Below are 27,475 nucleotides of genomic sequence, written 5' to 3'. Positions count from 1 at the left end.
ATTTTATAACAGTGCTGGTAAGAAATAAAACAAAACAATGTCTATGAGGCACCTAGAGCAATCACTTGCAAATCCTGAGTGAACTGCTCTTATCATCACTATAATAATCTATTTTAGACTCTGAAAGAGGTCAAGAGGAAAATGGTAGAATATTTTTTAAAGAGAAAAGAAAGAAGGGATCAATTAAAATTACTATTGCAAAAAATACTGCAATTAATGCTTTGGACACATGGATAATATGATGACTTTTTATATTAAAAATAATATGATTTATTTCAGGTCTAGAACAGCAAATTCATATTTATACTTTCCTTTTACATAATTGGCAGGAATGCTCCATCAAACAGTAGCCTCCATGACAACAGGGAACACATTAAGTATACCTTTTGTGTTTGTCATAACAATTAGTAAAGCATCCTACAAAATTGTGAAGGCAAACCACTTAACACTAAAAAGTAGTTTCTAGATTTCCTCTGCACAATCTTTATACTTCTTTCTCTAATAATGGGGTTTTTAAAGATTTTATTTATTTATTTTTTCCCCCCAAAGCCCCAGTAGATAGTTGTGTGTCATAGCTGCACATCCTCCTAGTTGCTGTATGTGGGACGCGGCCTCAGCATGGCCAGAGAAGCAGCGCGTCGGTGCGAGCCCGGGATCCGAACCCGGGTCACCAGCAGTGGAGCGCGCTCACTTAACCACCAAGCCACGGGGCCGGCCCAGGGGTTTTTAAAGGAAGAGACGCAAAGCAATGAAAAATATACCACTTTCATCCTCAGATTCATTTGAAAATAAATATCTAAGATTAATAATTTCCTAAGGTGAATGTGCAATCAATCTTCTCAATTCTGGAAAACACTATTTTATATTTAAAGCATAATTAGTGTAACATTTGATTGAAGTGGGTATTGAACTGGTACCATTTATAAGACTGGTACCATTTATAAGACTGGTGTTCATTAATTATGAAATGTTCAATAAAAATTTTGAGAGTGCTTTATCTGTCTGAAGAACTGGGCCATGTGCTCTGATAAAGGAACAAGTTATACATAGAATAATACTCTGTGGGGGCCAAACTATTGGACCACAGGCTGCATTTGACCAACTTATTTCAATTGGTCAGCACATGGCTTTAACAATGTGAGTTTGAATGCCTTTAAAGAGGACATGTGTTCTCCAGTTTCTCTAAGTGCCCATCCGTCCCTATGACACCTTTCCGGATTCTCTCACTCAGTAATCCACCCAGCGCCAGTGGATGTCAGAGTTTGTGACTCTGGCTCACAGATACTTGATCTGCCCCATAGCAGACAGCAGTAGTCCAAGAGCAGAATCCTAATAAGCTTTCAAATATATTGGTCTGATCATTGCTAAACATAAGAGTATGCTGGAATTAGATGAACACAATTTATACTGAAGAGCTTATTCGATCTTTAAGTGAAGTAACTCTTTTGCAGGTCAAATGGATAGATTTATGAGTTAGCGGTACAATGAACAATCAAATAAGGTAAAAAGCAGTGCTTTCAAGAGATCTCACAGAGATAGTGTACAGGCACTCTACCATTCGGAGTCAGACACATGCTCTCTAAAGGCCGTTTTGGCCATATGTCAGCAAATCTATAAAAGAGTGCAACCTTTTTAATTCTTTATTGAAATATAACCTTTCAAGAATATTTTATTGAAACATATGTCCAGAAAAGTGCTCAATTTATAAGTGTAAAGCTTGATGAATTTTGAGGGGACCACATCTGAGTAACAGCACTCAGATGAAGACATAGACTATTTCCAGCACCTCAGAAGCCCTCCTGACGGCCCTTTACTACCCCTCCTCAAGGTAACCACTCTCCCTACTTATCTCAACTTAGATTTGTTTTGCCTGTTTCTGAACTTCATATAAAAGGAATATTATGGTGTGTTGCATTTTGTGTCTGGCTGTTTTTGTCTAACACTACTTTTGAGACTTATGCTTATATTTTATGGGGATAGGGAAGACAATCAGCTGACATTATGTGCCAAGGGCTCTAAAAAGATGTGCTCACAGGGACTCACTCTATGCTCTTCTATATACGGGGGGCAATTTGGAGGGAAGACGCACAGTGGAAGCTGGAAAATAAGAAAATACGTACATATAAGCTATGACAGATTATGTATGAAGAAATTCTTCAGGGAAAAAAATATCAAATGTTTCTCCATCCGTGGATATATATATATTAAGAAAAGAGAGTTATAACACCCAAGGTGTTAAAGTAAAAATCACTTTTACTAATGTCTATGGAGTTTCCAGTAATTCTTTGACAGATGTCACCTTTGCCCACAAAGAAACAGTCAGAATTATGCTCATTATTATTTTTTCCTAATTGCCCTCTTCCCTTCAATTCCTGATTAGAGTCATGCGCTGCCTAACAATGTTTCAGTCGAGGATGGGTGACCGCATATACAACAGTGGTCCCATAAGATTATTACCATATAGCCCAGGTATGTAGTAGGCTATACCATCTGGATTTGTGTTAAGTATACTCTATGATATTTGCACAACAACAAAATCACTTAACGACACATTTCTAAGAATGTATCTCTGTCGTTAATTGATGCATGGCTGTATTTATCAATTAAACATTTCTTGACTTTATTCAATTGTTCCTAAAAATACTTTATTGGTATATTTATAGATTATTTCCTATCATAGGAACCTTGCAGGATGTTTCTCTGCCAATATTCAAATACTGAAAAAAGTATTTATAAGCAATAATTTATCTATCTTCTTATATGCTTAAATAAAAGTATCATTCATCTATTTGTCAGTCCTTCATGAAAAAAGGAATACATTTCCTAGAAAGGTTACAGATTTCCTTAAAACATATGCAGGTCTCTGTTCAAATGCTTGATATTAATTTATTATGAGGAAAATATTACTGAACTGTTTCAACCATCTTTTTCTGTATATTTAAATTATGATATAATATTTTACAATAAAGACCCCCAGTGTAAGAATTTACTAAATATTAGGGAAATGTATTGTGGAGTTAGGCAGGAAATGCACCCAGATTTTCCTTTGAACTGGGAAAAATTTAATATTATACTGTATAGTGCTTAAATATTTTATCAACTGATACTTTGTAGCCAACATTTCAGAAGATTTCAGTGCAATAATAAACGCTATTTGTAGTCAAGTCCTAAGAACTCAAAGATTTTAAATTGTTTTCTGAGTCATAAAAAGGATGAGTAAATGCAAATTCGATCATGCACTCCCGTTTATAATTCTCAATGGCTTCCCTTACCCTAAAGATCAAGTCCAAATTCTCAAATATTACTAACAAAAGACCCTTCTTCCCTCTCCAACTTATCTCACATCTCATAGCTCCCTACCTCACAGTCCCTGCTCCAGCCATTCTGAAATTCTTTTACTTACCTTTCTTCCTTTACTTAATTCCTCACACATGCTGTTCCCTCTACCTGGAATCCCCTTCCCTCTGTTCTTCCCCTCACTCTGTTTCATCTTTAAATCTTCCCTCAGATCTTAGTTTACATGTTACTGTCCCCCCCACCAACACTCACACTCACTAAGCTGATTACTTGGAAAACTTTTTTTTACACTTCTTCATCTGATGGGAACCAAGTGTCCTAGGTAGCTATGCATCCTGCAGGCAGATAAAATATTACAACCACTTTACAAAGGAGGCAACAGTGGTCCACTAAAATCATATGACTTTGCAGAAGGGAACTAGAAGTCAAGTTATCAGTCACTAAATTCGGAGCAGTGCAGAGTTCTCTCCATATTGCCTCTCTGGTTTGATCAACAAGCATCTCCCATTCCCTAAGTGGATTAGAGGTCAGTTTACTATTACTACCACAGTGCACAGTTATAGAGATGCTGTGCATCCGAGAGCCTTAAAATGTTCATACACTTTAACCCAGTAATACAAAATCTAGTTATTATTATAGAGTATTTCTGTCATCTTAAAAATGGTACAGTAGTTGCTTATGAAAATTACACAAAATTATTTTGAAAAATCTAGGAAATACAGAAAACGATGGTTAAAAAATGGAAAATCATCACAAAAGATGTTAACAAAGCATTAAAATAGTAAAAAGTTGAAACCCACCTAAATATTCCAAAGTAGAGGATTGGCAAAATACATCATTACCCACAAATATGATAGATTATGTAGCCTTAAAAATCGTCCTGCAGAAAAATGAAGGAATATTCATCACATAATACTATGTGAATAAAGGAAATTATAAAATGGACATACAACAATAAATTTTACATGAAAAAGAAATCAAAGAATACAGAAGGAAACTCTACCTAACCTGCTAATGATGGGTATCTCTGAAAGTATTTTTTCTTCTAATACTTGATACTTTTTAAATACTTTACTTTCCAAATTTTCTATGACTAACATGTATTATTTAGGTACCCAGAAAACAAACTCTTATTCCTATTAAAAGAAAGGAAGAAGACGAGGGAAGAGAGAAAGAGAAGTGACATCTCTTGAATAAACCCGTATAAGATGTTGGGCAGAGGATCCAACAATTTTTCAAACCTTCAGTGCTTTATCATTTTACAGACACATGACTTTACAAGGCCAACAATTATGCTCAAACTCTATCAGCCTATAGAGCCTATAGACATGGCAGATATGAAACAGAGATGTTCTAACTGAATAGTCTATGAGCAAAACCCCTTATCTACAAAATATATGGCTGGAATTTAAATTTATGGGATTATTTTTCTATAACATAGGAGCTATAGCTAGAAAGCAAATGAGTCACATGCTATATATCTTCAAATATGAAGACTAATTTTTTTGTCAATTATAATAAGTCATGTATTCATAGAAACGTAAATGGGGCAATACAGAGTAAGAGTAACTGTTATAATTTCAGGAATCAAGTAGACGTGGATCCAACATTCAGCTCTGCCATTACCAGCTGTGTGACTTTAGAAACATTATTTAAACTTTCTGAGGTTCACTTTCCTCTTGTGTAAAAATACTTACTTCTTGGAGTTAAAGCATGTAAAGCATTTAGTATAGTATGCCTGGCACAAAATAACTACTCAATAAATGTGAATTAAAATGAATGACTGAGTGGCAGATGCATGAATGGAAAAAATAAAGAATTATGTAAATAAATAAAATATCATGAGCAAAAGCATACGCTTGGTGTCAACCTGGGGGATGTATTTACAATGATACATCCAGTCTTACGTAGAATCTTCTACCACCAGAACACTGAGGCAGCCATTTTGCTGGCCAGCAGCTACGTGGAAAGTTTAAAGGAAACTAAACGTTGCTTTTGCCACGGGGAATTTTAACTAACAGTACCAGAGATCTCCTCCTGTCAGCACAGACAGAGAAATGGAGGGGTATGCCCATGCCCAGGGCTGAGCAATCTGCCTGTGGCACATGCAGGACGTCACTGTTCTGGGGACCTTTGGATTCCACAGGTGGTAGCCACTCAGTGACCACTACCTGGGTCAGATCACAAAGAATTTCCAGCACTGACACTCATCTGCTCTACCCTGCCATCGCATCCCCTTTTCATTCTGTCTTCTCTTTTTGATCTCGCAGTCCCCCTCAGCCCTGTGACATGTTTCCCCATCTGTTCATGCAGATGGTGCTATCCAGAGAAGTCAAAAAGTCTGGTGTCCCCAAATCCCTCTTGATCAAGTCAGTTCTCTTTACCACTGCGCAGTGGGGAAAATAAATGAGGAATTGGAAGCCACAGTTTAAAGCACAGAAAGGTCATAGGGCCTATAAGGAATACATTCATGTTCAGTGGCTGGTTAGAAGTGAATGCCGTATACACAGGTAAGCCCTTACCCTGACAAAACTGTGTCTTCTGAACAAAACTTTGTCTCCAGTAGTTGATAGTACCTGGAATATAGAATTAAACCCTGCCCTGCCCTCTCTCCCAGCCCCACCAGATCTTAGCAGTCAGTAACGATCTATTGTAAATTGGCTCCATGTATATTTGATACTATTTTCTATCTGTGCCGAAGGAAACTGAAAACTTGTAAGGTCAAAATACCTTTTTGAAATGATAGAAAGTTGTCACTGAATGACAGTAATTTGATTTTACACAATTTTAAAATACTACAAAAGATGAGATTGAGTCAAGAATCCTACTTAGGATGGAAAAAACAGAAGCCTGAGCATCAATCAAAAGAAGCAAAAACACAAAGAAAGGAAAAGTAACCCAGGAATATAGCCTCTTCCTTGTATAAGATGGGGGCCGGCCCCGTGGCTTAGCGGTTAAGTGTGCACGCTCCACTGCTGGTGACCCGGGTTCGGATCCCAGGCGCGCACAGACACACCACTTGTCCGGCCATGCTGAGGCGGCATGCCACATACAGCAACTAGCAGGATGTGCAACTATGACATACAACTATCTACTGGGGCTTTGGGGAGAAAAAGGGGAAAAAAGGGAGGAGGATTGGCAATAGATGTTAGCTCAGGGTCGGTCTTCCTCAGCAAAAAGAGGAGGATTGGCATGGATGTTAGCTCAGGGCTGATCTTCCTCACACACACAAAAAAGGCCTGGGCCTTGTATAAGATGTTTGAGATCTTCATAATAAAATAAAATAAACACTAAAACTAAAACCTACCCAGTAACCAGACTACATTCAGCCTCTTAGGTGATTTCAGAATCTTAATTTTCCCCAAATTGGAATGTCTGATAATCCATATTATTTGGAGCTTAGCCCTTCAGAGAAAAACACTGTTTTTCTTATGCCTAGAATTTAGGAAAAGTGCTTTTTCACTTCTGTGCAGATTTTCAACCCCGTTCTTTCAATGTATATCCCCGCCCAGCCCCTGGTCACCCACACAGTGGACACAGATTTTTCCTCATGGAGAGTAACTCCACCTACCATCAAATAAGGACCAGACTTGTGGTTTGCCTCAGCTCCTTATCAGGGGATGATGAGTGACACGAAGAGACTGAGTAACTTAACCAGGCTCCGCAAATTAACCCTGAGTGAATAATATTAGGGTAGCAGTGAAACATGCAATTTGTTCACATACTAAATTAGCTAAGAGAGAGCCAGTTGGGGTGGGGGTAGTCCTTCTCATTATCACACTATGAGCCTCTTCTACATAGGCATAAGACTGACCATTGTGTTCGTTATATCTAACTTCCCCAAAGAAAAATCAACCCAAGATTCCAGCCAAATGGGCTAAAATACTTATGATTTGGGAAAAATACTGTTTTTAGCAAATGTAAGTGCTTCTTTTCCTCACACAATGTAGTCTCCCTTCACTTCTTCCACTGCCTGTCTTGCCTGCTATCGCACAGAAAACACATGTGGGTACCCACGTACATGTGCTTGTGCGTGCACGCGCGCACACACACACACACACACACACACTCATTCTGAAGTACAGACGAGATAGTCCAAATAACATAGAGACTTTCTCTAAGCTAAGCAAAGAATATGATATCTCTGCTCTGAAATCATTGAGAAGCTATACAAATTTTCAGTCATAAAATATTTGATTATCATGAATAAAAGAGAATATTCCCCTTGAACTCAACTGTAATGAATTTGCTGAGGCCTGTGTCTGAAAAGCGCTGGCTGTCATTAGAAAGTGTTTTCTCGTCGACTCATTCTGTGATAGAAGGCTAATATGGGTCACCTAAATTCCACCTTGATACAATTCTCTCCACCTGCACATCTCTGTTACCTTTTAAAATACTGCACTGATTGCAAATGGTAAGGTAACATTAGAAAATACCATGCTGATGGAAATTTCTACCCAGTCAACTCATATTTGCGTTTAAGTCACAATTTGGGAAGCTGAATTCACGACAATTGCTGATCCTTTCTTTATTTTAAAAAATGTCTTATTATCGTGTCTTGAAATTGATGTCACCTCAAGCATGGTCTCATTGCTAATATAGTTCTCCCCACTAATAAAGAAAAATGCACACGGTATCTACTAGGTAGGATAATCAGATTTTTTCACTTCATTAAAATATAATAATCTTTGATAATTGGTTCTAAATGATATCTATTTGATTTTATGCTTCTCTTTCTACTCCTCTTAATTTACTTCAGTATGCAAATCCACTGTTTAAAGCATGAGATGTGATTTTGCATGAGTTTCCTGCATTGAGACAGAATGATAAATCAATTTGAGATAAACCCTGCAGAGGTCACAGATCCCATTCAACTGATACACAGAGTCAGGTAATTGGATTGACAAAATAGGAAGTGCTGTGGAGAAATTGCAATTACTCATTCATTCATACGTACATTCATTCAACAAATATTTTTTCATTGACTCTTCTGGTCAAGATGCTGGGATATGGCGGGGAATAAAACAGAGGTTCCTGCTCTCATGGAGCTTATATTCTAGTGGCGAGAGGCCAATAAGAATAGTAAACAAATGGACAATGCATTTAGTTATAAAGAACATAAAATGCAGCAATGTGAAAGAGAGGAAATAGAAAGTTCTCGGTAAAGAAGTGTTACTTAACTTTCTTCCTGTGAGCACATGAGTTTGTTCTGCCCTTAAGATCACTGCGCTTCTATTCTTTCTAACTGGAACACTCATTCCTCAGATCTCTGCTCTCGGTCTTCATAAATAACATCTCGGTTTAGATGTCACCTCCTAAAGTAGGACTCCACCTCTCTCTTCTAGTCACTCTTTATCAAATCATTCTGCTTAATTTTCTTCATAGAATTCATCAAAATTTGCAGGCCTCATACTTATCACTAAATATCCTTTTTGCTAGTGGTTTATATGTTTCCTTCACTAATTACAAGCTTCTGGAGGGAGAGACTATGTCTGGCTTATTCTCTTCTGTACCCCCATCTCCCCCCTAGAGCAAGAAGAGGTGCTTACTCAGTAGTTGATTGGAGGGACTGATGCATAAATGAATTAAAGGTTCAGCAGTTCACTTGACTACAATGTGCCTGTTTCATTAAACATAAATTAGAGCTACTAGTATTTTTTCAAGCTTCATTTTGGAACACTACAAAGATATTCCTAATATTAGGTAGTCAAAATGAATAACTGCATTCAGCTGTTAGTCTTATGAAAATTCTAAGAATGTCTGCATCTGCCCTGCCATCTCCCAGTCCATACACTGGGTCATTTCTCTGCATTAAACCTGTTAAAACATGAAGCACATGGACTTTGGAATCAAACTGACTTGGGTTCTATTCCCAGCTTTGACATTTATAGTTGTGGTGCTTTGAAAAAGGTACTGATTTTGTCTAAGCCTCAGTTTCCTTTTCTTTAAAACGAAATGATATTAGCATCTTCCAGATGGCATTACTTGGGGATTAGAAGATACAATGTTTGCACAGTAGATGATACACAGCAGTACCCAATGGATTTGGCTATTATGATCATCTTCGTAACTACACTAATAACTATAACCACAACAATATTTATTATGTACCTACTGTGTGCCAGCTACTCTACATAGGTTATATTATTTAATTTTGACCACATTCCTATAAGTTAAATGATATTATTATTTTCAATTTAGAGTTGTTAGGTCACTTTTTCAAAAGCCAAAAAAATCTATAAAAAATAAACTGCAGAACTTAGCTCTTTCCCACTATCCTATTCTACCTCTCTCATCTCACTATTACATATATTCTTCCCCACCTAACCTTCCAGTTTTGAGTCTCCATTTTTGGATGTCTCATTTGTCTTTGTGTATCCCCAGCACCTGGCACAGTGTTGGTCCATAATAAGGATTTACCACCACCATTTCCTCTTGCCAAACATCATCCCATGCTAATTAAGGTGGGAAACAGCAAAACAGGTCAAATTTAGACACAGGTAGCAATCTTAATAACAGTAATTAATCTTTACAAACAATATGTGCCCAGCACTTTACTAAACAGTTTACAAGTATTCATTCACTTAATTTCCCCCGTAATTCTACAAGGTAGGTACTGTAAAGCCTTATATTACTGATGAGGGAGCTGAAGCTCAGAAGGATGAAGAGCTAGTTAGTGACAGAGGAAGACCTTGAAACAAGACAGCCAGATCCCAAATCCACGCTCCCAACACTCTGCACTACTGTTACTCTGATGGTGTTGTATTCTGTGGCCTCACTATGCGATGATGGAAAACACACGGAAGCCTCCTGGTATTTTGATGCCAGAAGCAGCTTTGGTTTTATCCTGCTCTTTTCAGTAATTTCCCTTAGTTGTCAGCCTGTTACAGCTGCTAAAATACAAAGTCCTAATTATTTTCTCTATTATGGCTAGTGGGAACAATCCAACACGGAATTAGTATCTTACTCCAAAGATTTATGGCCATTTAGCATTTTGTTGCCTTTTATTCTGTTCAGAAGAGTACAGATAATGAGCTACTTCTGAGAAGTAAAATAGCTTGAGCATTTCATAATATGGTGACTGTGATTTGAGTCGTTAACCTATTATACTGGTTTGGTTTTCAAAGGGAAGGCTTTCTTTATTTGTGATCTCCAGAAAAAAGAGGTAGGGATAGGCTAGAAATCCTCCTTTACCACTCATTTAGCAAATAAAGTAATTAAAACTTTTACCAAAAGTCTTTCAACAAAAAATTTGGGGAGTGATTTCCAGAGGTTGGGTAATTTTTTATCTCCTTTTTTTTTTTTCTCCCCATGGAGAATAAGACTGAAATAAATCGCAGGGAAATAAATCTTTCTTACTACTTCCAGAAAACGAATATAGATTTTCTTCAGTGTCCTCTGGGATCTTCCCCAATAATCTGGTAGGCAAAGGTACTTTTCCAGTTGTCTGAAAGTTAGAGGTATGGCTAATGGCTCAGGACTCTCTCTACTTTCCTTTCCAGGATGAGAGCACTGATGCTAGAGTTATGGTCCAGAATCTCAATGACAGAATGATGTCTGTAAATCCTTGACATGAAAGTATGCAGGTTACTTGGGTAATTACTTCCTGGATTATGAAGCAAGAATTGAACTTCTCCAATCCAGCAGCAAAGCCTGTGGACAGAGTAACTCTCAGGGGCCCTTCAGAGTCTCTGGGAGCCACAGAAGCCATGTGGCCTCTTCACTTTCACCAACGTTTTGTATCTTTGTCTAGTTCAATTTAGACAATCTATTCTTACAGTGGTGGCTCTTCCCTAGTCTGCAACCCTCTTGAAACTCCAGAATATGGCTGAATAATTCTTAAACAGAAGAGAATTTCAAAATCCCTATCCCCCAAAATACAAACTATAGCATATTGCTTTTCCTTGAACTTGGGTGTTGAGAAAAGTGAAACAAAAATGACTTTCTGAGTCTAAACAGTTGCATAGGAGAAAATCCTTCAAGAATAAAAGGTGAAAGGAGTAGTGATAATATAAAGTTACACCTGAGGAATATTCTACATGTGTTATAGGTATGGGAATAGCTATGGGCTGGCCAAAAACAGTGTATAGGTCCCTATTGTAGAGTCCTGTTTAAGACTGAGAGAGTCATATTCATCTACTTATGAATGATGCCAATGATAATCTCTCTAGAGGGGAGATGAATGACTATTAGAAGTTCCTTTCAGGAGCCTTGGAAATTTAGGCTCTCCATTCTTATCCTTCCATCAACATTTTCAGTACCTGCTTTCTCAAAGAGTCTTTTGCATCCATCTCTCTGGACAGAGACTGCATTCTCTCAGACTCCGTGCAGGAGACTGAGGTCTTGGGCTTTGAGGTCAGTTCCAAGAGCAGAAAATCACTAACAAGTTACTTACTTTCCCAAAGCCTCAGTTTCCTCAAGTATAAAATGGGAATAATAGTAGCCTGCTTCACAGGATTATTTACTATAAATAATTCAGGGCTTGACAAATAGAAAGTACTCAATAAATGTTACTGCTACACCTATCTCAATTATACAAGTGTCCATTTGTATTTGCTTTGAACAGGTCTTTGTGTAATTAAAACTCTACCATGAGTGAACTCATTACAAAGACTACCTAGTCTAACTCTGTATTTTGCCTATTTGCCAAGCAAGTGCCAACAAAAGCTGTTAACAAAATTCACTGATTTCATGAAATCAGGTTGGTGCAAAAGTTATACCAAATGTGATTACAGAAAACTGTAAACTAACGCTGAGGACAACTGGCATTGTTTCAAGGTTGATTTTCAAAAGTTCCTTCTGTTTTCTTCAGTTTTAACATAAGACAAACAGAAGGAAAAAATATTGCTGATTATATATATATACACATATATATATGAGATCTCTCTCTATATATAAATATATGTATATTATACATACATACATCATTCATATACACATGCAAATACATACCTATAATGGATATGTATGTGTATTTATACCTATAAATGGAGATATATACAAACACACACATAAGCATAACTACAACAGCAACAATTTTAATCATCCACTAGGAAATACTTTGCTTAAAATAAAATAAGACAAAACAAAATAAAATGAAGATCTGGCTTCTTTCCATGCTGACAGTATTCTTGTGACCCAGAGGGTTCACTCCTAATGAAACTGAGAATAGGCATGTACCACACCTCTGAAGGTGCTATGTGCAGCAATGCTGTATATAGATACATTCACGAGCCTACGAATAATGTGACCTCAATGGTTTTCAATGCTTCTCCCCTTTGAGGACAAGGCCCACTTCAATGGCAATGCTGTACTCATTCTTTGGGCGTGCAATACAAGATCCATATCTTTGTTGGGAGTACAGTTGGCTTCTTCCTTGCTTTTAAACTCCTGCAGTCTCTGATCATTCATCCTTTCCACAGCAGTCCTTTCACATCTTGGGTTTCAGTGCTGCCATATCCAGCTATCATTTGATCGAAATCAATGGACATGACAGCAACTAGAAACCTATCTAGCTGGCAGTAAAGGAGACCCACTGATTATTGGAACATCATGAGTCAGCAATATTTAAGAAAAAAATTAGGCAGACTGTATTTTCCTCTTTAAATGTTTTTATCTAATAATCCAGCAAAATGTTGCAACAAAAAAAGCCCTGGATTATTTCCTAGGGCCACTATATACATACAGCCTCCATTTCTAAGGTCTAAAGGATGGTGTAACTCTGATTCTTCTGTTTTCAATTTGGATTGAATTTATTTGCCGATGTCAGTCAATGATGACTCTAAGTAACCAAATGATTCCAGCAGCAGCATCAGTAGCAACCACAACAAACCCTGGATTAGGAGTTGGGAGTTTGGGATTCTACTCTGCGCTTTCTCATTAATTTTCTGTGTGATGTGAGGCACAATCACGTCCCTCTCTGAGCCTCCCTCTTCTCTTTCATAAAAAGAAGGAGGTGAATTTGAAGATGTCAGAAATTACTTTTAAATACATTTATTTTTAATCCAAATAATTTTATCTTATGGGGAAAAATGATGGACAAAAAGTTTCTTTTAAAAATTACTTACAGCTCTTTAGAGGGGATGTAGTCTACAAAACTATATTGTATGCATCTTTTACCACAGAGGTGGAGGTAGATGAAGGTGATTTTTCCTGCTTTGAAGATTGGGAAAATCTAGAGAATAGGGTCTAACACTCTGGCCAGGAGGACTGATAGTCTTAATAAAATCTCTATTGTTCTGCTTGACAAAATATATTCATTTACTATCTCCATGAAAATGAATTTAACTAATTAGAAAATCCAAATTAAAAATTGATATATTAATGTTTGATAGATTACATTTCAGTGTGGGATGGCTAATCAGTTATTCGCTTGCCTAATATCCTGTGGTAAAACTTTAAGAGTAGAGGAAGAAGATAAAATTAATAAAACCCTGCCTGTCTAAATTCCTTATAGGCTAACATTATCATTTGCCATTTTCCCAAAGACAGAACATACACAGCAGGAGGTGGTTGAATTGCCTTCTGCTTCCTGCTGAAGCTTTCTTTAAGAATGTGAACCTTTAATAGAAGTGACGTGTTTCTGATCTAATGTTACATATGGGAGGTGTATAGACATGTGAAGTCAAGGCCTTCCCCCTCACACCAAAGACAAACAGCTATTTTTAGATGGGTCAGCTACTACTGAAAGAGTGAAAAGACATTCCTTCCATAAGAACTGTCCTAATAAATCAGCATCAGTACATCTCCTGAACCATCATTTACTCCACAAGACTACAAATTACAAAAGCACAACTATAACATTATAAACTGTGCCACAAATAGCTTTGCCTGTTTGTCACTAAAACATTAAGTAAATTTTAAATAGTAGTCCTGCATTTTATAGCAACAACCACATATTTCACTTTATATCAAAATCGTAAACCACATGCTATACCAGACAAAGAAACATATCTCAAATAGGTCCTATAATGGTTAAAGAATGATGGTGAGAAGGGTTTTATTGACATTGCAAACATGTTTATAATACATTTATTGTTAAAGAAAAAAGTAAGATCAGAAGATATCATGTATAACGTGAATCTGTTTTTACAAAAAACTACCTAAATGCCTTTTTACTAGAAAAATATCTGGAAGAGGATAAAGCAAGGCACAGGTAGTGGTTAATTCTGGGTGGCAGGATTAAGGGTGATTTTATTTTCATAATTTAACTGTATTTTCTAAATTTTTAATATTAAATACGTATCACCTCCTAATAGAAAAAGTGTTGTGTTTTAATTACGTTTGTTGAAGAGTTTTTAATAATGTGATAAAATGTTTATGATATAATGTTAATGACAGCATAAATGATATGCAGTCCAATTTGGATTCAAAGTTTTAATAAAAATATACACTGTTATGTTCACAAAAGATGCTGTCAGTTGATAATTCAGGCTTTCTTGTATACCTGAATGTAATGATTTTGGTTTTGCATTCTTAATTAACCAGATTTTCTTCAAGGAGATAAACGTAATTGCTAAAGCACCAAAATATTATGTTAAGTATTGCTGTATGCATAATGAGATGGAAGTCATAAAAATATATACTGTATGCCATACATTAGCAAAATCACAGGAATATGGGATTTGGGGAGCTTGAATAAAATTTAGAACTCATTTAAATGAGTAACTATAAGAACCACTCATTGTAACTAGAATGTAAGTCTTCTGATTCTCTGTCCAGTGTATTCATTAGCATTTTGAAATCTAATAAATATCTCCTTCTTTAAGTCAATAATGGTCTGAATGACATCTACGTAATATTCTTTAGGATGTTATGTCAATACCAGATTAAATCTGATTTTTATATACTAGTACTTTAGCTGGGTTCATTGAAAAATATCCTACATTATCTATAACATTTTTCCTTGAAGTGTTCTGAAAATGATTCGATTGGGCCAATTTTATTTTGGAATAAAATACAGTTAATGTTTGAAATACTTGCTTTATAATTTGCTAGGAATTCTTCTGCCTTGTCAACTGAAAAGTCCTTTGTCACCAATTCTGCAGCTGAGTTACTCCCAAGAAAATATTCTTCCCCACCTCCAGCTATATTTCCTGACAGAACTCTCTAAATAGCATTGTAAAAGACAGGAAGTATTTGATTTTATGATCATATTGGTATAATTGAGCTATCAACCAGCCAAGAGTGGAGGTGAGAATCTATATTAAGGATTTCATTCTTTTTTAGACACAAACTATAAATTTAAGCTTGAAAAAAAGCATTATTAATAATTTTCCTTAATTGTTTCTGTATCCTGTAGATCTTTAAATAAGTTGAGAAAATAGGCTAGTGAGAAGACATGACGAGAATAAAAGGAAAGATTTGGTTTAAGAGATTAAATGAAAATTACTGCGTGTATGCTACAGGTGAGGTACTGGGCTTGGGGCTACAGGGCAGCTTTTCTAAGCTGCCATGGCCACTGGGGTCTCAAGCCAGGCATCTGATTTCCTTACTCCTGACCTCATGCTGCCAAATGCAATGGCTGGAGATCATTGGCTCCACTATAAGTTTGTGTCCTTAACTCTGACAATCCTTTTAAGTTTTCTTTAGTAGTCCCCTTTTTCACTCTAGACATGCCTGGTCTAGATCTTTCCCATTCTCTTCAATCCACTTGATTACTCCTACTCTTCTCATTCTAGACAACAAATCTAGGGTCTTAGTTCAGAATCATGAAAAGATAACTGCGATAAAACTCTATAATATAAAACTACTGCTTTGATATTTAAAGCTTCTCTGTCCTAGCCTTCTATTTATTTATCAAATATCCCCAGCAACCATTTATTATTAAATAGTAAGTAACATGGAATACTTACTAACCACCAATTACTATATTACTCCAAATATGTAATTTCATTTTCTAGTCTGATGTTAGATTATAAATTCTTTTACGTTCATTGATCATTGATTCACGGGGTAACTGGGTTGTAAAAAAAAATTGATATTACATAATTCATCCCCTCTTTTTTTCTATATGAGGAAAATAAAACGTGGAGAAGATTTTCAATGTTCAACAAGAAGTCAGTGACAAAGTCCAAACTAAGACGCAAGTTTCATTATCATACTTTGTTAAGGAAGTTGGTCGCATTGCCCGGTTGTGTCCATTTCTCTCTCAGCATGGCATTAGAACTCTGTTCCTTGTGCCTCTAAAATGATTATCAACCTGAAGAGCAGTGGAATAACTGAGAGGAAGCTGCTAACCTGTGTTTTTTTTGGTGATGGAGAAATAAAAATCCAATCAGAATGAAAACTTTTAAAACCTAGCTTATAACAATAATGTCATAAGCTAAAATATTTTCCATATTTCTAAATCTCAGTCTCCATTTTCTGTACTCCCAAGGTGCTATCCTTAAAACTGTTGCTATCCAAACAATATATCAGCATGAGTAGACTCAGAGCTCCTGCTGCATACAGTCAGAGGCAATGGGCACACCGTTGCAGGAGGATGATTTCACAGAGGGATTATGAAGGTTGTAACTGAAGAGCTGTGACCACCCCTCCCTGGGTTATGGCTTAGCCTGGCTGTCTGTGGTCATGGACCCCACCCGCTGAGCCACACATCCTCTGAGACAGATGACCTCGTTTTCAGACATGGCTATTGAAAGCAGATGTCACGTATAGGTGATTCTCTACCTCCAAGAGATCAGAAATATCATTCCTTGGCTGCAGACTTTTAAATCTTGAGTGATATTACCTAGATAATAGAATGAGAGATTCCTAGGCCTCTGAAACATAACATTTTTTCCTTTTCCAAATTTTGTCATGAAAATTTTCAAACATACAGACAAATTGAAAGAATAACACAATGAACACTTATGTACCCATGAAATTCAACAAGCTTACTGCTTTCTCTATCTTTATGATATTTTAATACCTGAAAATTTCACTGAATAAAATCCTACAAAAGAAGCTTACTTATATCCTCTGAAGGACCGCCCATCCCACCCCCTCATCCCTGCCAATGTTTGTGGATCTCTAGAGGGCAGTTTAAGCCCTTTGCTTTTGCCTTGAACTAGCATGACCTTGAGCTCAGGGACCTTGTTCTTTCCTATTTCTTGGTCACTGCCTTGATATTTAAAGCTTTCCCTGTCCCAGCCTTCTATGTCTAGTCTTCACAGTTGCTTTTCAATTTGCCTTATTCAGACGGATGAGCTTTGCCATTATCAAGTTCTTCGCAATGATCTTGCTTGTGCCCCAGGATTCGACACAGCAAAAATCACCCCTTAGTAAGATGGAACTGGTGTGAACCTCAGACCTAAAGATGCACCATGCATAGAAGACCCAGGCCTATTGCTCTTTAGGGCCTTATCTTATCAATCAAGAACAAAGTCTGTATCTAACGAAAGCCGTTTCCACCTATGCTCTCAAGTGATTCCTACTATTCTTTATTCCCATCTTCTCAGTGCCTCAGGAGCAGGACAGAATGGAAATGAAGAGCAACATCTTTGCTTTCAAACTACCAAGCTTTCCTGAGCAGTAGCTGTGTAAATTTGTACACAAGTTCCTTAGTTTCTTCATGTAAGCTGGAAACAACAATAGTGCCTACTTTGTAGGGCTACAGTCTTTATTAAATGAGATAATACAAGCAAAATTCTGGCACAGTGACAAGTAAATGCTAAGTCCTTTAATGAGTTCTAGCTACTGACATTAATACAATCACTATATTGAGTGCTGTCTCACTGCAGCCACTATTGAACAGACACAGGTAGATTTCTTACTAGACTGTCAGCAATAGAGAAAGATGGGGTGGCGGATGGGTAAGGAGGAGGAGGGGCTAAGTAGAGCTGAATCAACCCTAGCAACAGTAATTTTAATTGAATTCCTTTTACTTATTTATTGCAAATGAACCTCCTGGAGTTGAGAACGGAATATGTGATCTGCATTAAATTTCCAGCCATGAAAATAATGTTTTACTATTTATCAGTAAAAGCTGGAATGGGACATCTATAAATTTCCTGAAAAACCTCATTATCAATTTCAAACGCAGAATTAACAAGACAAATGATAGAACAATCACAATTCATGAACCTTTTCTGTCCAGAAGTGTTAACTTTATGCATGTCAGATGTGTTCAGGAACCTGCATATTTTGTCAACTGCCCTTGTTGGAAGCAGAGATGGGAGAGTGATGATTTCCTACTGCCATGAGTTTGAGTTAGAGCAATGGTGTCCAGTTGGCCTTAATGATAAGAATGAATAGTTACCAGCTTTTGTGTCTGATTATTGGCTTTATGATATAAAGAAGGCATATTTATCATCTATATTGGTCTTCTCTTTTCCCTCTCAATTCCAAAGACATTCTGATTGTTTATTTTTCCATCCATTCAATTTTGTATATGTGCATTCAGAATTCACTGACAATCTTTACTGAGTTTATTTACAGCGTAGGTGTTTTGTCAGTGCTGGGTATACAAAAGAGAATACAATTTGATCTCTGCTCTAAAGGTGGATGTCCCAAGGAAAGAGGAAGAGCTCAGGGTAATCGCTGCACAATTGCTGTGAAGATTAAATGATTTGCTGGGCAAAATGCATCCAGCACGGGGTCTGGTGCTTAGCCAGAACTTGCCACCTGCGAGTCCTCTCCCCCATCATTCGCTGCTGAGTGGGTGACATTATTTCTATGCCTCTTTCTGCCTTATTCAGGATTCTGATCTCACCCTGTGCTTAACTCTTAAAGTGAACTACAGCCTCTTTTCATCCCTCATCTCCCCCACTGCCCACGTGTCACCCTCTCATCAAGGTCTTTGTGATACCATATGCTTTGTAGTTGATTCCAAATAATAAGTTTAGCACAACATATCTGCTAACACAATTCTTTCCATTAGTGCTTTCAAAGTTCACCACTTTGGTGGAATCTTTGCAGACATTGCCAGTCAACTTATTTTATCTATCTGCTGTTTCTCTACTTCCTAAGGCATGTATGTGAGCAGTGCCTGTATCCAATTCATCTCTTTATTTCCAGTGGCTGACAAATAATACAAACACGCTCTCTCTCTGCCTCCCCCTGCACCTCTCTCCCTTGATAAACAAATGCCATTTTCTCTATAAATATGATTAACAAACAAAGAAGCTGTCTAAGACAATGTACCAGTCAGACACACTGAATATCATGAAAAGGAGATATAACAGATAAGAAAAATGTGGGAGTGAGAAGCATCCCAGTGTAGCGGTTAAGAGCTGTGGCTCTGAACTTGGATCTGAGTTCAGATCCCATCTTCACAGCTTACATTCTTTGTGATCTTAGCCAGGTTGCATCAGTCTCAGTTTCTTCATTTGAAACTAACGATCATAACAGTTTTTAACTTACGAAGTTTTGTAAGGATTACAACTATAATAATGCATGGCAAGCACTTAGCTCAGTGTCTGACCCCTAACAAGTGTTTAATAAATAAATAATACTATTGTTATCATTATGATTACTATGATAAGGTAACGACATATTTATATAAAACAGAATAGATCCGACACAATTGAACATTTCAGAATTTAGAGTTTCTCCCCAGTAAATGCAGAGGAGTCTGCATTTATTGTATACTGTAATGTTATATTGTAATGTTTTCACAGTAAGATAGATAACTTTTTTTATTCATTTTTTTCCAGGAAAGCATCTATTGCTTTTAATACAAAATAAACTTTAAAAGAAGAAATTGTCTTACTTTACAATTCATCCTCACCCAAAGAGCAGAGCCTCACAATTCTTTTCTTACATAAAAGTACATTTAATAGTGTAAATTCATTATCAATAAACATGAGATAATGACTTTATTTATTTGTAAATCTGATTGCTCCTTGGAGGGTGAGAGGGCACCAAAAGCCTTCCTGTCATCAGAGGACCAGACCTAGTTTACGCACCTTAGGAGCAATTTATGAAACAGAGCATCTGCCACATTCAAACAAGTATTCGGCATTCGTAATTTTTTTTTCCATTTTAAGGAAATCTTATATATTAGCTCTTTTGATATTGTTTATCCCTACTCCTTAAAGAAAGCAGCTTTAGGTTCAGCAGCTGATATTAGAAGATAATTCAGAAAAACTTAGTCTCAGCTGGGGTAAGTCTCTTTGTAAACACACTCCCCTCAGCTCTCAGATGTCTATGGATAGGAGGTTTAACTGCTTATCACAGAATTGGAGGAGGAGTAAGGAAAACAGCACAATGTTCCCCTCCAATAAAAAGCAATAACTGTTTTGTTCAGGAAAAGTTCGATTTTGAAAAGGGCGCTACAGACCTGAGGCCATAAAGGACCGTCCCATCTGGATGCAGGCGGATCATGCGGTTCTTCACGGTCACTCCGTGCACAAATGACTTCTTATCGTTCAGGAAGTAGGTATCGGGCACCCAGAGCTGGTCTGCCACTCTATTGTCCAGAGTCAAGTTTAAAGGTATTACGTTATAGGACAGCCTCTTATCTCTCCAGGCTTGCTGAAAGTACATTGTCAAGGTATAATCCTGTGAATGTAGAAGAAAATGGTTATTTTGTACCCAAACAGACTTGGGAGATAGGCAAACACTTAAGTATTCATAAAAAGAAAAAAATATATACAGTCACACACTGTAAACATACACTATTCACACATAGGCAAATATTAATTCACTAAACCCGTTCTTACCGAGTACCTACTATGCGTCAGGCACAATGGTAGGCACTGTTAATACAGAAGTGAAGAGAGCAAATCCTCGTGAAATTTAATATATATTACCCAGGAAGAAAGATGGTAAGGAATAATTACTTAATAATTAATTCGTCTTTCCCAAAGTGGGGCACACAGGATTGTTTTTAGGTAGGACATAAATCAATTGTAAAAAGTGGTTAAATTATTGGGGTAGTAATTGTAAGAATTTGTCAATGAGAATCCTAACTGGTCTAATCAAGGTGAGTTTCCCAGGAGAGGTGACACTTACACTGAGATTTATGTAGCTTCCCAGCTATCTAAACAGTATTAGCTCAATCAGTACTTCAAAACAATTTTAATCCCAGGATTACAAATCGGCAGGCTAGGCTCTTAGCTTTTGAGAAACACTGGGTTGTTATAAAGTGAGCACCGGCCTTGGAGCCCCAGCCCCAGCATTTTCAACTGTCTCTAGGATTAAATTTATACAACTTCCTTTTGCTTCAGTTCCATTAACTGTAAATGGGGCTTTTAATACATGCCTGACCTAACCAGAAGATTATTATGACAATTAAATGTATAACTCAAATGCAATTTATAAACTACAAAAAGCTATATATTATAAATAAAGCATTTACATATATATTGTGACATGTTTTATCCGTTGGAGGCCTACGGGTACAATGTAATTGCTCTCACACCCTCATTTGCATGACTAAATGAAGGACCAAATATTCATTTGAAAAGTATAAGTACCATTCTGTTTTAAAATCAGTTCACAATGCCCTACTTGAGGGTTTTTTAAAAAACTGGAATCATGTATTAATCATCTGTGCAACCTGAGAGCTAGCACAGTCCTAGGGCACAAATAGCGAATGAATGAATAAATAAATTTCCAATAAGGTATTCCTATTGGATTTCTGCACGTATCTGCATACTTTTGTGGTTAAGATACACACTTCAACCTTTGCGAAGTCCTTGAGTTTTTCTGACCCTTGTTGAGATTTATACATCATAATTTTGTTATGTAATTTAAAAATACAACTTGTAAGATATTATCTGCTAAAAACATTGAACCATTCTCAAAGGAAAAGTATAGTCCCTCTGCAAAAAATTTAAATATTTTCCCTGGTTTCACAAACATACAAATTTTGATCTCATTCAGAAGTCAGCCTACACTGAAGTATAGAATCAAACTTTTAACAAAAAATGTATTAACATCCTCCAGGTATATCAAATAATTGTAGGTGAAATTTACTTTAGTGGATCACTTTAGTCAATGCTCTGGACTGTTCTGCAACACTGTTTTAGTAAAGAATTAGTCTGAGGATCTCTAGAACAGCATCTTGATTTATAATAAAAGCAACCTTGAAGACTTCTGAATTATGTAACTAGAAAACAGAAAAAGGACCAGATACATTTTTTGAATGTGTCTATGTTACAAATAGCCTGAAAAGTAGGACGTACATAAAATAGGCAATTTATATTGTGCTTGAGAGAACCCATTTTGTGATTTCCAGTTCTTGGAGATGAAATGGAAAATTCGATTATTATCTCTATCAGAAGATAAAGCTCCTTAATCCTCTTGGATAAGAAGCCCTCTTAAGATTTAGGGGATATAATACTGTTTGGAAGGTGCTGGAGTTTATCAGTCACCTGAGAAGTGTTTGGACATAGGAATCTGTATTCTCTTTTGGGTTAAATAAATGGTAATATTATGAGATCCTGTGTCATATGCTGACTCCTTTTATTTGTCAGCAAGGCAATGCCTGCTAAGAAATGCTCCTAAATAGACCCTGGTGATTCTGCTAAATGTCACATCAATTTTCATTTCATTTCTTTTTAAATGACACATCATGACACTGTCAAGAATGGAAGAAACTCTTGAATCTAAGTAAATGTTATTGGACTTAAAAGAAAGAGTGGTTCTGTGTTCCACTCTCTCTCCGAGGCCTCCATGCACCCAAGATAAATTCTTTGAACTTTCATACAGAAAGCACATCCTTCACATTAAACAATCCCTCCTTCAAGAAGCTGTCTCGCAGCTGGTTTATTCAAACTGGAAAAAAAAAAAAAAAAACACACTTCTGGGTGCTCCACAATCCATGGCATCACCACGCCAGAAGGACTTAGATAATCACAGCTAAAACCAATTGGCTTTCAGTGCTGCATAAAACGTAGTAAGCCCACTATGGGCTCTCTGTCCCACTGATTACAACTAAACATCTTGGAAAGAATTAAAAAAACACAACTACCTAAAGATTGTGCAAAGTGAAAAATAGGCAGATTGGGAAGAGAATCAAAATGTGAAGAAAGACTATTCCATTGGTAAGTTTGTTGTACCTTTTTTCTCCTTATTTTATCTCCTTAACACACACACGTGCACACACACACACACACGCATACACACAACCAAGAGCATAAATAAATAGAGAGCTAGACCATGTTCCTGGCTTTGAAAAGTGAGGATTATTAAGATGTCAATCCTCCCCAAATTGATCTACAGATAAAATTCAATCCCAATCAATATCCACGCAGGAATTTTTATAGATGTGAACAAGCTGATTCTAAAATTTATATGAAAAGCAAAGAAACGAGAATAGACAACATAATCTTGAAAGAGAAGAGCAAACTTGGAGGATTCACACTACCTGATTTCAAGACTTACTATTAAGCTAAACTAAGTGTGGTAGTATGATATTGATGGAAACATAGATCAATAGAATAGAAGAATCTAAAAAGAAATCCACACAAATATGCACAAAGAGTTCTGACAACAGTACAAAGGCAATAGATTGGAGAAAGCATAATCTTTTTAACAAATCATCTGGATCACCTGGAACATCTATATGTAAATAAATAAATAAAACAAATACCTCATCTAGACTTAAATGTAAAACTATAAAACTTTGAGAAGAAAACTTAGGAGAAATTCTCTGTGACCTTGGGTTAGGCAAAGACTTCTTAGATACAAACACGAAAGCACAAGCAATAAAACACAATATTGATAAATTGGACCTCAACAAAATTTAAAACTTTTGCTCCATGAAAGACACTATTAGCATAGCAAAAAGACAAATCATAGACTGGGAGAAAATACTTGTAAATCATCTATCTGACAAAGGACAGGTATAGAGAATATATAAATGAATAAAGAATTCTCCAAAGTCAACAAACAACCCCATAAAAAATAGGCAAAAGATGTGAACAGACACTTAACACATGACGATATGCAAATGGCAAATAAGCACATAAAATGATGCACAACATCATTAGTCATTATGGAAAATCAAATTAAAAACTAAAATGACACCCTACTATACACTCATTAGAAAAGCTAAAATAAAAATGTTAAAAAAACAATTGACAATTCCAAGTGCTGATGAGGATACAGAACAACTGAAACTCTTATACATTGCAGGCGGGAATACAAATTATCAGCCACCTGGAAAACAGTTTGACTGTTTCTTATGAAGTTAACATACATTTGACACATGACCTAGGAATCCTATTCCTGTGTGCAAATGTTTACAGCAGCTGTACACTAATTGCCAAAACTAGAAGCCCTCTGGATGAATGCTCTTCAGCAGATGAAGAGATAAACAAACTGTGGTACATCCATGAAACAGAATGCTGCTCAGAGTATTGGTACACGAAACATCATCAATGGTTTTCAAATACAGAAAGTTAAGTAAAAGAAGCCAGATTCAAAAGGACATATTTCACATGATTCCATTTAAATGACATTCTGTAAAAGGTAAAACTACAGGGACAAAGAATAGATTAATGTTTCCCTGGGATCTGAGAGAGGGGAGAGGTTGACTACAAACAATCAGCATGAGGGAATGATTTTGGGTAACAGAATTACCCTGCATCTTAATTGCAGTGGGGTTACACGACTTAAGGCATCTGTGAAACTCATAGAACTCTATACCAAAATAAGTGCACCTTTATGTAAATTAAAAAAATAAAATTTAAAACTCCTTTTTAAAAAAAACATGGTATCTAGGGTCAGATACACCCAGGTTCATATCCTAGTACTTCCTTGTCCCTCTGTTGTGATCTTGGGTGAATTCTCTCAAATCTCTGCTTCTGTTTCCAATTCAAAGAACAACTAAAGCTAATTAACTTAGGAATTGTGGTAAACAAGAACTGCTTTGACATCTGGGGAAAAAAAGTAGATCTCTTCTATGCATACAGGGGGAGATATGGCCCCATCAGGATGGGCTGACAAGACTATCACTAAATGGTTACAGGCTCGCAATTCCCTATTTGTACAATGAGGCAATTGGACTAGATAGTTTCCAAGGCCACTTCTAGGAATAAAATAATTCTATTCTAAGAAATGCTTTGCTGACTTTATGTTCAAATGCATCTTGTCATTTTAAAATCATCTAAATGTCTAAAATACTTTTTTATATTTGTGTTTTCCTGTGTTTGTAATTTGTTTTTATACCAAGATTCAAACTTTTCCTGTTTCTTTGGCTTAGTGTTCTAGAATATAGTATGAAATAATTTATATGTATGTTTCTGACCTTTTTTATCTTTATTATTTTAGGAATTGCCTATTCATGCTCTTTGAACATTTTTCTACTTAGGTGTGTACCTCCTGCTATTGGAAATTTGGATATATACATAGAGAGAGATAGATACACCTCTCTTTCTATCCGCATAGAGAGACGTATATCTATCTATATACATAAAACATTTTATTTTTTGGCCATTTTCTTTTAAATTTCCTTTTATATTTATTTTAACTCTATAGTTTGAAACAAAAAATAGTACAGGGAGTTTTCATATACTTTTCACACAGCTTCCTCTAAGATTAACATTTTGCATAACCATAGAACAGTATCAAACCAGGATATCAACATTAATATAATACTGTTAACTAAACTACAGACTTTATTAGAATATCACCCATTTATTCACTAAAGCCCTTTTACTGTTCCAGAATTCAATCCAAGATCCCCATCTCATAGTCCTTAGCCTCCTTCAATCTGTGATAGTTCCTCAATTTTTACTTGTTTTTGATGGTGTTAATGCTTTCAAAGAGTACTGGTTGGTTATTTTGTTGACTGTCTCTCAGTTTGAGTTGGTCTAATGTGAGCTCACGATTAGATAGAGCTTATACAGTTTTGGCCAGAATATCACCAAAGAAACATTGTATAAGGGGTACATGATGTCAATATGTTTTATTACTGGTGATATTAATTTTGAACAGTTGGCGAACGTTATATCTGCCTGGCTTCTCCACTGTGAAATTATTATTTTCCTTTGTAATCAATAAATAACTTGGGGTAGATACTTTAGGACAATGGAAAGCAATAACGTTATTAGGCTGATTTCTATAATTACTATGCTTTTGTTTTTTGCATACTTTCAAAGTTTCTAGTTCTCTCCATTCACCTCAATCTGAATCAATGTATTTAGTCAGTTGACAATGCTTAACAATGAATAAGACAAACCAAAAGAAGTAAATACCAATATATGCCATTTAAGGTGTTCTGTCATTAAATAATGAGAAATATCTTCTTGAGGATGATGCTGTCTACCTACTCCTTTCACAGACTAGTGGCATTGTTCTGGCCACAGGTGGTTCCTGTTTCCAGCTATAGACTTTCACTCTGGATGTACGATGCAACATCTTACTCTGGTCTCGAGCCTGCAGGTTGAGCTGGAGTGGCCTATATTCGTACCCAGACTTGAATCACTACTCAGCTACAAAGCTTCAGCACTCTCCCTACCTTCATTTATCTCTATGGTTTTCCATATGCTTTTTTCTTCTCTGGAGATCTCACTATTTCTAATCTATAGAGCTTTCCCTTTCATCTTTTAAAGTATGGCTATGTATGTGGAAAAAATTACAAAAGTAATTATGTCATTTTCCCTATCTTTATGTCTTTTTCCCTATTTCTCTGTTTGGGGAGAGGACGACGGGGTAGGGGGTTGGTTTCACATGTGTTTGGTCTGTCATCGAGGACATAAAGACACCTAACAGTTTCTTTTTTAATGATCAGGGTTTAAGGTTTATTTTCATTAGTGAGAGTGTGTGATTTGTTTAACTTGCTTTACCTATTGGAACTATGTTCTCTAAGCTTTGAAAATTACTGCTACGGTGCTGGAGTCTTGAGCTTTGGTGATTAATCTTGTTTCTTGAGGTATTCTAGATAACAGTTTTGTCTCCAAAATTAGATATTTTCAGAGAACTATCTCTCTCTGTTCAGGCTTTTATAATTTGGAAAAAAAATAAAATTTTTAGCTTCACCTTAATTACCCCTTGTTGAAATAACAACTGTGTCTAATATACTATCATTTATTATTTTCTTTTAAGTTATGCTAGATCCAAATTGAGGTTCTGAGCTGAGAATCTGAGCTTCTGGCTTTTGTAAAACAGGGCTAACGTTTTTAAGGCAGTAAAATCTGTGATTTAGGAACTGTGAGTGTAAGTTCAACTTAATTTAAATATAACACAAGTTTCATGTGAATAAAATTCCATGATAGTTTGTTCAATATAGCATATTTATAGCTTT

The 27,475-nt window shown here is 36.3% G+C and overlaps 1 protein-coding gene across 4 annotated transcripts in view; it reads right to left on the bottom strand.

Moving 5' to 3' along the window:
* The window catches only part of GABRB2 (gamma-aminobutyric acid type A receptor subunit beta2), a 242,336-nt gene that overhangs the window by 134,066 nt on the left and 80,795 nt on the right, over positions 1-27,475 (bottom strand). For all 4 annotated transcript variants that reach the window (XM_087429453.1, XM_004428561.3, XM_004428563.3 and 1 more), the window contains exon 5: positions 20,561-20,781. In XM_087429453.1, the coding sequence (XP_087285579.1) occupies positions 20,561-20,781 (221 nt within the window). The remainder of the gene's footprint in view (positions 1-20,560; positions 20,782-27,475) is intronic.

Source organism: Ceratotherium simum, chromosome 4 (assembly GCF_057802395.1).
Source record: "Ceratotherium simum simum isolate JZ-2026a chromosome 4, ASM5780239v1, whole genome shotgun sequence".
Classification (NCBI taxonomy): Eukaryota; Metazoa; Chordata; class Mammalia; order Perissodactyla; family Rhinocerotidae; genus Ceratotherium; species Ceratotherium simum.
The sequence above is the reverse complement of the archived record's forward strand: the minus strand, read 5'-3'. Positions and strand labels throughout refer to the sequence as shown.